The sequence below is a fragment of the Cynocephalus volans genome, chromosome 6 (genome assembly GCF_027409185.1).
Source record: "Cynocephalus volans isolate mCynVol1 chromosome 6, mCynVol1.pri, whole genome shotgun sequence".
NCBI lineage: Eukaryota > Metazoa > Chordata > Mammalia > Dermoptera > Cynocephalidae > Cynocephalus > Cynocephalus volans.
This window is the reverse complement of record NC_084465.1, coordinates 61504464-61516988: the sequence shown is the minus strand read 5'-3', so window position 1 is coordinate 61516988 and position 12525 is coordinate 61504464. Positions and strand designations below refer to the sequence as shown.

Here is a 12525-nt window from a genome sequence, read left to right as displayed (position 1 = left end):
TTTCAGAAAGAGAGAACAAAGCTAAGGATATTAGAGATGGTGGGGAGGGAGGAAGGGGGGTTTGGAAGTGATGGATTGGCTTAAGGACATAAAGAAAAATTACAATTTGTAATAATGAATATGCTAATAACAAATACAAATAAAATAATAATAAAAAATAAGGTCCCAGAAAGAGTGAAAGTAAAAGTAAATAATGGAAAAAGATACATCATATGAACACTAACTAAAAGAAAACTGTTGCAACCATGTTTCACGATGACAAAGGAATCAAGCTGCTAGGAAGACACTACAATTCTAAATATGCGTACAACTAGTAATAGAGCAACAAAATATGTACAGCAAAAAATGACAGAGCTAAAAGGAGAAATGGACAAATCTCCCCTCACAGAGGTATACTTTAATACACCTCTCTCAAAACCAGATAGACTAAGCATAGAAGAAACTAGTAAGGATACGGAAGTTATGAATAACACAACCCACTAGACCTAATTGGCATATATAGAACATGCAATCAACAATGACAAAGTATACATTCTTTTCTAATGCATGTGAAATATTTATTGAAATGAACCATATGTTGCAACATAAAGAAAGCAACAACAAAATTTCAAAAGCTTGAAATCTTTTAGAATATGTTCTCTGCACAATGGAAATAAGTTAGAAATAAATAAATAAAAGATAACTGGAAAGTCTCCAACTGTTTGAAAGTTAAATAATTTTTAAAATAACCTGTGAGTTGACAGAGAAAATTAACAAAGGCAAAAATCGATTCTCTGAAAAAAAAAATAATAAAATTTATAAACCCCTAGTAAGAAAGAAAAAATGGGGAAAACAGACAAGGCAGTTTCAGGAAAGAAAAATGAAAAATCAGTACAGATCTTTCAAACAATAAAAAGATATTAAAAATGTATTAAGAAAAGCCTTAACAACAAATCTGATAACTTAATTCAAGTGGGTATATTCCCTGAAAAACTTACTGAAACTGATATAAGAAGAAACAGAAAATCTGAGTTGTTCACTACCTATTAAATAAATTGAATCTGTTACTAAAGGTTTTCCCACAAAGACAATTTGTGGTTCAGATTACTTTGCTGATGAATTCTTTCAAATGTTTAAGAAAGAAATTTGAATCTTACACAAACCCTTCTACAGAACAGGGGGTGAAAAGCACTTTCCAACTTGTTTTTTAAGGCCAGATAATTTTAATGACAAAACTAGACAAAGACACTATAACAAAGGACAATTACAGACCAAACTCTCTCATGAACAAATCTGCAAAAATCCCAAATATTAACTCTCTTAATGCAAAGATATGTCAAAAAAGATAATACATCGCAACTGAGTGTTATTATTCCAGACTGGTTTAACATGCAAAAGTCAATCAATATAATTCACTACATAAACAGAAAAAAAGGGAGAGAAATCATAAATATACCTTGAGAGACAGAAAAAGCATTTGATAGTACAGTATTCAGCATCCACTTATAAATAACCATAAAATTCTGCATGTTTTCTGCAACACTGTATTAGTAGTAAGACAAGAAAGAAAAGGCATAAGGATTGAACAAGCAGATGACATGACTGAGTACTCCAAAAAAAACTTTTCTAACTGCAAAAAATCTGTTAGAATTAATAAGTCAATCTGGTAAGATTATTAGATACAAGACCAATATTTTTAAAGGTTACTTTTATGTCTATATACCAGCAAAAAAAAAAAAAAAAAGTAAAAATTTTTTAATGATTTCAGTTAACAGTAATATAAAAATATAGCAAATATGCAATAATAAGTCTAACAAGAGGAATATAATATCTGTATATTAAAAACTAAAAAAGATTTTTGAGAAAAATTATAGAATATTTAAACATATGAAGGCATATATTATGTTCATGGATTGCATGTAAATCCATATCATAAAGATGACAGTTTTCCCACAATTGTTTAATAGAATCAGTGCAAACTTAATAAAAATCCCAGAAGATTTTTTAATGGAAATTGACAAGTTGACTCTAAAATTTAGTTTGCAAAAGGCCAAGAATAGCCAAGACAATCCTGTACATTATGGCCAGAAAACTTCTATTACCAAACATCAAGATATTTAATACAGTTAGTTATTAAGCTAATGTGATATCAGCTCAAGTACAGACAAACAGACTAATAGAACAGAAGAGAGTCCAGAAACAGACTCACCAATGATCCAATCACCTGACTTCAGATAAATGTAACATTTGAGCGTAGTGGGGAAAGAAAGCATGGTCTTTTCAAGAATGGTACTATGGCAACTGATTTTCCTTAAAGTAAGTATTTCATCTCAGCCCCTACACTTCACACCATACATAAAATCAACTTCAGATGGACTGCTGATGTAAATGTAAAAAACAAAACAATAAGCTTTAGAAGACAACAGGAGAATATGTTCATTAATTTGGAGTAGGCTGATTTCTTAAGCATGTGATTATAAGTATTAAGCACAAAGGAAATTTATGGGTACTTTTCAATTAAGAATGTCTGTTCACCAAAATACACTCTATAGAGTGAAAAATAAAGCCACCAAAGAGGAGATTACATTTGCATTACATATATTCAGCAAAAGGTTCCCATACAGAATGTACAAAGAACTACACATCAAACAAACAAAAAGGTAGAGACCCCAGTTGCAAGTGACTTAAATTGGCACTTCACAAAAGACCTCCAAATACCCAACAGACTTATGGAAAGGCACCTAACTTCATTAGACATCAGAGAATTGCAAATTAAAGCCACCATGTGACACCCCAACAAACACACCAAAATGGCTAAAATGAAAGAGAAATTTTGGAAAATTGTATTCAGTATCAGTTGAAGGTAAACATCTACATGCCATACGACTCAGCCATTCCACTCCTAGTTATATACCTGACAAAAATATGCACACATATTCACCAAAATACATATACATGAATATTCAACTAGTAATAGGCAAAAGTACAAACAACTCAAATGTCCCTCAGTGGTAGAACAGAAAAATTGTGGCATAGTCATTCAATGGAGTAAGGTACAGCAATGGAAACAAACTATAGAATCTGCAAGAAGAAGGATGAATCTCAAACATAATGTTGAGCAAAATAAGCTAAATACAAAAGGGTACATATTGTATTATTCCCTTTGTTTAACACTGAAAAAAAGGCAAAACTAAACCGTGGTATTGAAAGCCAGGGCAGTGGTTACTGTTAGTAGGGGTAGTAACTGGAAGAAAGCAAGGAGGTCTCTGGGGATTTGGGTAATGTTGTTTTTCTTGACCTTGGTGCTAGTTACAATGTGGTGTTTTCTTGTAAAAAATTCATTGAGCTGTACACTTATATGATGCATACAGAAAAGCACATATAAGTCAATAAAAATTTACATTAAAAATGTGGAGGCACAGTGGAACTAGGAATAAGGCTAAATGCTTTATCATGATATGCAAAATCTTTTAGAGGTTGGCCACAGATTAAACACTAAAAATTTTTTTTTTAATTTTAATCAACACACAGTGTAGTTGATTTTCGTGTCCCTTTACCAAATTCCTCTTTCCCCCCTCCCTCTGCCCCTCCCCCATCTACATCATATCTGTTCACTTGTCTTAACATTAACACTAAAATTTCTAAAAGCTGTATAGGAAAAAGACAAAGTTGTCAGTTACACATTCATTTGTATCCAATACATGTAAATAAATCAATTGCCCAGAAATACAAGTGTTGGCACTAAAATAAGACAGATGTTTCTCATGGAAGTCTTCATGAAAAAGCCACTTTTTGATATAATAAACAATGTTCTTGACAATAACTTTAAGAAGACCCTCTGTAACTACTTCATATGATGACCCACATGGTAGGCTGATGGAATTTTACCCATGCACAATTGGGCAAAAGCAACTGGGAATAGAAGAGCGCAGAGCAATGCAGTCTACATACCCAGCTGCTCTCTGATGATTTGGACTGACCCAGGGATATATTTTATAAACCCTAATAATGAACGCAAAAGTGGATAAGTTTCAAACATTCCCCTTGAATATCATATCCCTCAGCTGAACTTCTGACATTTACCAAGCAGCAGCAAAGTGAAAACAAACACCCCCTAGTAAATGGCTGGGGGATAGCTATTCTCTGCTGTTAATTAATATGAACCCAGTTTAGCTGGGGAAGAGATAATGACCCTTCGCAAACGCTGAAAAGTCTACCTAGGACTAGTAGCTGAAAAGAGGATCACCCTACCTCCATTGTGAGCACCTACTAATAGAGCACTAAGAATCCTTAGAAATGATACTGAACCTGCAAAGTAATATAACTATGTTCAAAGTCCCAACCTAAAGTTCTACTAGTCTACTACATATAGCATGACTAAAAAGAGCTTTAGCCAAAAATATTATAATCACTACAGCCAAAGGATGAACAGTCTTATGAAGCATACAAGGAAAGTGAGTCACTGGATTTAAAGTACGATATTGCCAGTAATGTTCAGCAAGATTTCATATATCTGCATTTCTCCCACCAAGTCTGAGCATAAGAATAGATATTTTTTCTGATTATTCAGCAACCAGAATGTTAAGAAGTTCAGACTGCTGAAGTTCATTCACTGAAAAGAACCCACTGGGTGCTTTAAAAAAAAAACACACAAAAACATGATTAAGTTCAGTTGTCTGTTTTCCTAGCTCACAACTAGTTACATTCAGCAAGTCAGCATGGGAAGTACACAGAAAAGAGCTACTAGAAACAGAGTTTTAAGAAATATCAGCTAACTTGGTAGGAAGAAACAGCAAAAAGCAAAAGCAGACAAAGAACTCCAAAAATATGGTCTTCTGGGTACATTTAGCAAAAAGCTCTATGTACCTTACGAGTATCCAAGGGCATCCACTGCACAGCTGGCATACTCACAGATACAGATCCAAACTAAAGTCATCAATAAGGATTACACTATGCTATGTATAGCCTTTTTAAAGAAGGCAGAAAGACATTTAGTCCTTTTTGTAAAAGCAATTCATCCAAAAATTTTTAAATATCATTGTTTATTATGGTTTAAATTAGAGCACTTAAATTATGAACTTATACTGAAGATTGCACTTTACAATACATATGAAGCACTACAGTTTATGGAAGAATTTTAAGCTTAACTCAAACATGAGTTACATAGAAAATATGAGTTCCTCATTCCCTGACTACACTGGAAAAATAAGGTACTAATGTAATTTGAAATAATACTAATATTCAAGTTCTGAAATAATATCCTGACCTACAGAAAACTAAGACTATGTACATTTTATTAAAAGTACTTTGATTGTGAAATTATCATTTGTCTCCATCCTGCTTAACTCATCACATTATCTCTTTAAATCCCCTGTCAGTCCTTTCTATCCATAAGATAGGAAAATTAAGACTCTGTGTGGGGAGTTTCTCTTAAAGTATTGATTTAAAAGTTTGACAAATGTTATTTGTAAATGTTTATGCATATATATTTTAAATATGTATATTTTAATAATTTGCATATCAGACATTGTTAATTTAGATTTTAATTCTCTTTGCCAACAGAATTAAAATCAAAGGAATATGTAAGCTTTTCAGTCAACCATGAAGCTTAAAAACGACAGAAAAAAATGACTAATATCTAAACTTCTATGGATGAAAAATTCAAGTTAAAAAACTCTTAAGGACTTTAAGAATTTAATTTTTCAAAGTTCTAAATGATAGAGAATGTACAGGGAAGATATTTGTTGGTGCAAAGAACCAAAGTCAGTCTATGAATATTTTGGAGTTGAGTGTGGAAGATTTAGAGTCCTCAAATGACCTACTTTCTCTCCCCCACAGTCTGTGAAAAACATGATAAAACAGTACTTATTTGCTGAGATAGGTACCAAACAAATGTTCCTAGTCTATACTACATAAATGTTCACTGGTGAAAAAAACTGATGAAATAATTACATAAACAATCACAATGAACCAAAATTCAATTCAGCTCTTGTCCTGACTATTCTACCTAACCAAACAGCCCAATTCCAAAGTTTAAAACTCTAACACCATTGAACTTATATAAGGCTTTAAACCTAAAGTATTGTGCACTTATATTAAAAGGCTTTAAATCTAAACTGAGAATATGCCTAAATTGGTTAAGGAGTAAGGAAAAGCATTACTGTGTATGTATTAGTATACTAGAATGATATGTGGTGATGAGGTTTTGTTTTTGTTTCCTTTGGTTTTGTAAACTCACTTTTTCCAGAGCTCACCAGAGAATTACAAAATGAAAGACAGTTCAAAATGTTTTTGTTTTCAGAGAAAAATGCACATGCCCGATCTAGTACTATAAACATATATCCATCATTATTATCCTTTTCATATTTGAAGAAATTTAAAACCAAATATGAACACATTTTGCTTGAAGGCAATTATTAATTTTAGGGCTATCATTGAAAGTTACCAATGATTTAGTCCAACATTATTTTACAGATGACAAAATTGGAAAATGAGAAGGTTACATACCTTGTTAAAGGGCATACTTGTTAATGACAAAGTCAACTTAGAACCCAGTTATATTTCCACTAAACCCACTTCTTCCCAACTTAATTCAAATAATCTCTTATTTGAGATATAAAAACAAAAAGTGAATTCATTAGAATGAATGATATTAGAGACAGGGATGAAATGCCCAGGGTTTGGTAACTCTGAAAGGTAAAGAAAAGTAGCATAAATGCATACATACTGCTTTGTTCATTTCGCTAAATCTGTGGAAGGGGGCCACTTAAAATGTACAAATGGTCTATAGTAACTTCTTTCCAAAAAGTAAAAGCCATTTAGACAAAACCTACGAAACAGACCCCATTACTAGACATGGATGATAATTTATATGCACCATCAACTATTTGAACATGAAAAGCCTTAATAATACTATCCACATAAATAACTATACAAATTGAAGTCTAAGCCAGAAAATGAAATTTATTTTAGCTACTATACTAAATCTATATGTAAACTGTAAAGTTAGCACTTATATTCATTTTGCAGACAATGATTATGCAAATAAAAATAATGAAAATACAGCTAGCTTAGATAGCGATCCACTCAAATCAGTGTGATGTTACTAAAATTTCTTAAACATAATTAAAATTTAATTTAAATAAGGTTGAAATACAAATCCCTCTCTTCTCTTCAACTGCCTCTGATGAGGGCATGAATGAACAGTAAATGATCTAAACCAGCTAAGACAAAAACTGAATTTACTCACTCAATAAATATCTACTGAGTGTCAGATACTACAGTAGGAAGAACTTTTTTAAAAAAACTAAGCAAAAAGCAGATGAGATCAATGCCCTTGTGAAGTTTTAACTTCTATGAAATATGTTACCCAAGAAGCACTATATATGTTGGAAACTGCTTTAGAACTATCCTCATTTTTTTAAAAAGGTAGTTCTTTTCAATATTTGTAAAATAAAGGTAAGAAAATCAGCGTTGCTTATTGTTCTATTTACCTAACTTAAAAATTTTTTGCCTAAACTAAAACAAATTAATACAACCTATTTCCCTCAAGAGTTTGCATCCTGGACAGCACAGATGGTAAATTAAACAGATTATTTTGCTGTTTACAACTCAAAGTGCTTCAAGTGTCAGTGAGGTAGGTCTTCCTGCAAAATAGACAAACAACTGTTATAATCCAACTTAAAAGAAAAAAAAAAGCCACTCAAAGTTATTGAATATAAGTCCTATTTTAAATATCTGTATTCCACTTAAGATGCTAGGCACATTTCTACACAAAGAAAAAATTTTTAAATGCTGATATAAATTGCAAACGAAAAAAAATTTCATCATCATCTGATTCTTAGAGAATAATCTCTGTCTAATGAGTAGGGGTTTGATGGAATAATTTTAAACAACTTAGTAGTTCAGAGAAACTCCTGAGGAAATGGATGCCTAGGATTTCAATTTTTCTAAATACCCAGATATAAGACTTAAAGAAAATATATCAGCATGTTAAAAACCAGCTATCTCTGAATACTAGGCTTATAGGCTTATAGATAGTAATTATTCCCTTTATGTTTCTACATTTTCTAGAGTAAGAAAAACTACATTTATAGTTTAAAAACATTTAAGGAAAGGCAGACCTTGGAATAAATCATTGACACGAAGACTAAGTATCCTCCACAGTCTCACTCTTAATAACAACTGCAGAGACAGCGCTAGCACTGTAGTTTGAGTGGATAGTACACCGCCCCCCACCCCCCACACACAATGGCTGGTGTGTAGCAGGCACTCAGTATTTGTGGAATGAAATAAGTGAACATATATGTAAACAAGCCAAAACAACAAAATGCACTCCTATTTAGGAGCAACAAAGTAAACAATCACAGCAACGACTACTTTACCAAAAGCTGGCTGACAGGTCAATGTGCAGTAAATGAAAGCGCTCTTCGTCCTGGCCCTCATCTTTCACTCTGACACTAAATCGCACATCCAAAACAAATCCTCCCCCAACCCCGCCCGGCTGCCTCCAGCATGGAACTGACGGAAAGTCCAGGGCCTCCGCGGTGGCCAGCCCCGGGCCCCTCTCCAGGGCGCTGGGAGCTCGCTGACACGCCCCGCGCGGCAGAAGCAGGGGCGCTGGGGCTACCGCCCCTCGTCCCCGGGACCCACAGGGGCTCGCACACCCGCCCCAAGCCCTCAGCCCGAGGCGCCGGGCCCCCCCGCCCCTCTCTCTGGGCCGCCGTACCTGCACACGGTGATCAAGTTCCTCCTCTCCACCGCAGCATTGCGGGCGCTCAGGCTCTTCTTGGCGCTGCTGCCACCGCCGCGGCTCCCGCTGAGGCCCCCGAGGCCCCGGGAGGCCATGGCGGACTGACCCCCGCACCCCCTTTGTCTCGTGCGACCCCGCACGCCCCCCACACCTGCTTCCCGGGGTTCTGGCTCGGTACGTGACTGTGAGAGACGCGGGAGGGATGCGGGGAAGGAGCTGAGACGGTGTGGAAGACAGCGGGAGACTCGCACCCGGGGGCTCACAGCTCGCGCTGGGCACCCAAGCTCCGCACACACACACGCGCGCGCGCGCGCGCGCACCCACACGTACGCACCACCTCCGCCCTCGCGCGCGCCGCCGGCCGCCGGGCGGAACGTGCGGGCCGGCGTAGGGAGCTCTCCTAATTCCCGCGGGACGTCCCCAGCCGCCTCGCACCCCCAACCACCCACGCTCTGCAGCCACCCGCGCCTCAGCCGGGGCCGCGGCGTGAAGCCCCGACCTCGCGCGCGCAGCCCCGCCCTTCCTGCACCTATCGGATCAACGCTGCACCAGCTGGAGCCAATCGCGGCGCGCGGAGGGCGGGGCTGGCGCGCGGACCTGTAAAGCAACGTGCTCGAGCACCGCCCTCGACGCGTGGGTAGCTGTCAAGACGCCGGGCTCGCGCTCGCGGCTCGCGTGCCGCAGCCAGGCTGCACGCGGGGGAGCTGCGCCCCTTTTTTCGCGGGGATTGTGGGATGCAGGGCCTCACAGTTCCGGTGACCGATGACCGACCCTTGCCTGGAGCCAGGCTCTAATGGCTGATGCTTAGTCCTGTGGTTTCAATACTTCGAGTGCCGAGAATGCAGCGACACCGGCTCCCTCCCGCACCAGACCTGGGCTTGACTATCAAGAAGGGTGGGGGGTTCCTTTAGTCCTAACGCCCTCCCTGGGACTAACAAACAGCGACACAAGGGCCCGAAAAGGGAAATTGCCCGTAGAATATCCTTCTTGGGGCGTCTGATGGTGGGATTTCTTGACCCTCCACGCCACGTCGCTCTCAGCTTAGCCTCCAGCACAGCCTGCGACCGGGACTGACTGCCCCCGTAAGAACGAGAGCGGTGAGAGCGTCCTGGGCAGTGACCCCGGAATTGGGGGAACAAGGGATGGGCCTAGGGGTAGTTCAGCTTTGGCCGCCCCCCTGAGAGAGGCCTAGATCGCCGCCCTCGACAGCGCGCGTGTTCGTAAGCGACCACTTTTCAGAGCTCCGCCACCACAGCTCCAGGGTCCCGACTTTGGCCCAAGCCCTCTGGCACTCACCTAAGCCTGCTGTTCACCTGCCTTGGCGCCGACATACCCAGATTTTAGTTGAAATCCTTAAGGACTACTATCCCTGTGGGACCTAGCACGGTGCTGCGCATAAAACAGATTGTCATTAAATGTTCTTTTAATTTAATTTGAAGTCATATTTGACATTACTTTTACTGAAATTTCGCAATTGTAGTGGCTCCAAAATCCATATAACTTCCACTTCTGGTTTTGAAGTTCCTGTAGAAGAATTATAGAATATATAGTTAGTGTAAATATCTCTGTACTTAATATGTATTGTGCACAGTAATACAGGAGGTGCTGTGTATGAATGCTTTTAAAACAGAGTTTTGTGTAATAAAACAGAGCTTTGTGTAATTTCTGAGGTTTTCAAAATTTAAAAATCTGCATTTAAAATCATCAGCTACTAAGTGTAATCATAGAATAAAAATCTATGTAGGAAAAAAAATACCTGTTTAACTTACCGCAATACATATTCACACATTAAAATTATGAGAAAATAATGTAGATGGACTTTTATTTTTCACATTGATGAAAGCAGGGGAGTTTTCCACATGCGAATGTTTGAGGCTAGTCAGTGCCCTTGTTGCTGAACATCTCCAGTCTGCTTTACTGTGTGATGTAGCAAAGGCGTGTAAGGAGGCTTCCCCACTAGGAGCTACAACCTAACTTGTCTCTTTTTGGTAGCCAATATTATGAATTCAGAAGTAGTCATCAGGAAACAGACACACTGGCTTTGCAGACAGTCTCAGCAAAATATTTTTACTGCCAATGACAAATACGAGAGTATTTCAAAAAGTTCATGGTAAAATTTATGTTATCTCTTAATTCTGTTTTTCTATGAACCTTTTGAAGTACTCTGGTACTACTCAAATTGATATTGTTGCTATTGCTTAACCATAGATTAAAACTGCATAGGGAAAATAGTGAAAAGCCTTTAGTTATCAAGAAAATTTCTAGACACCTATGTTAGGTATGTCCTGAGGGACAAAAAGAATACACAGGCCTCTGAGGCATTTATCAAGAAGACAAAAGTGGGTGGTCATGTCAGAAGGAGAAAAGTGAGATGTTATTATTCTTAAAATTGGCTTTCTAATCTCCAGGACATTTTCATTTTATTTGTACTGTGAAGTTATATTTATGTTTGAAGACTTAGTAAACTCCATTTTAAAGGATTAGGTAATGTTATTTTTCAAACGCTACTTTTAGGGGGATTCAGTTGACATACAAGTACTTGCTTAATAATATTTTGCCGTAAGACAAGCAATCCTTTTTTTTTTTTTTTTTGCATATACAGTGTGTCATTAAACTGCCACATGGGGGCCTTATTTGTTAAGGCTTTTTCTCGCTTTTCCTCAGCAGTATCTCTTGAGGCTCTTTATTTCTTGAGATTACTAATCTGGAGATTACTAATAAATTACATACAGTGCAAAGTATAATACTACTATAGAACTTCATGAGTTTTTACACTACTGTTTGAACTTCTTTTGGCACCTATTTCAATTCTTTATTTTACTTATCTGAGTATTTGCACAAAGGTTATTCAAAGAGGTAAAAAGATACACAATAAAAATCATGAAAACAGTAGATGCCTAATTTAACCCGTAAGAATTCTGTAGAACTGAATGGGCAGACCATACTCATTTACCATTTTCCCAACCTTCTCCTACCCCGCATCAAAATAGACAAAATTACAAGTGTAATATATAAAATGTCCTAAAATATAAAATGCTATAAACCAGAGATTACCAAACCATAGTTTATTTTAGTCTCAAAGACGTGGTCTTTCTAAGAAGCATGCCACAAACCCAGCGCCATATAGAAAAGATTGGAAAAACTGATGATACAAAATTTTTTAAAACCCACAAATCAAATATTGCTCTAAACAAAATCAAAAGCAAAATGACAGATTGAGAAAACATTTTTGAAACTTGTATCATGGACAAAGAGCTACTTTCCTTTATATAGAAAGTACTCCTACAGATCAGTAAGCACCGTATCAGTAGAACAATGAGGGTAAAAGCCAAATTGGAGTAAAAGAGTCCGTGGGAAGTGAAGATCACATGACTCTTAAATAATTATTAAGGGGACAAAAAGAGAGTGGTGGGATGGCGGAATATTGAGGGGAGAGATGTTAGTGTTTTTATTGCTGTTGTTTTGTTACTTTTCATGGAAGTGACCTGAGCACATTTTAAAGCTGATGGAATGAATCCACTGGGAGGGAAAGGTTAGTAACACAAGAGAGAGTAAATTATGAGAAGTGAGGATGCAGAAAAGGGATGGGATCCACGGCACAGATGGATGAATTGAGCTTTTGTTCAAGGTACCAATTCCCAGTTGTAACAGAGAGAAGGGTGGGAGTATGAGTACAGACTTAGGTAGTTCTGGACTTTCATTATTAATAAGTCAGGGAAGTTCCCATCTGATGGCTTCTTTTTCTCTGCAGAATAGAAGGCAACATCACCTGCTGAAGGATTCAAGTAATCCTT

General features: G+C 37.5%; 1 protein-coding gene across 7 annotated transcripts in view; it reads right to left on the bottom strand.

The window, feature by feature from the left end:
* Window positions 1-8826, bottom strand: part of RUNDC3B (RUN domain containing 3B) — a 155846-nt gene extending 147020 nt beyond the window's left edge. For all 7 annotated transcript variants that reach the window (XM_063100344.1, XM_063100345.1, XM_063100350.1 and 4 more), the window contains exon 1: window positions 8708-8826. In XM_063100344.1, the coding sequence (XP_062956414.1) occupies window positions 8708-8826 (119 nt within the window). The remainder of the gene's footprint in view (window positions 1-8707) is intronic.
* Between the last annotated feature and the right edge of the window lie 3699 nt (window positions 8827-12525).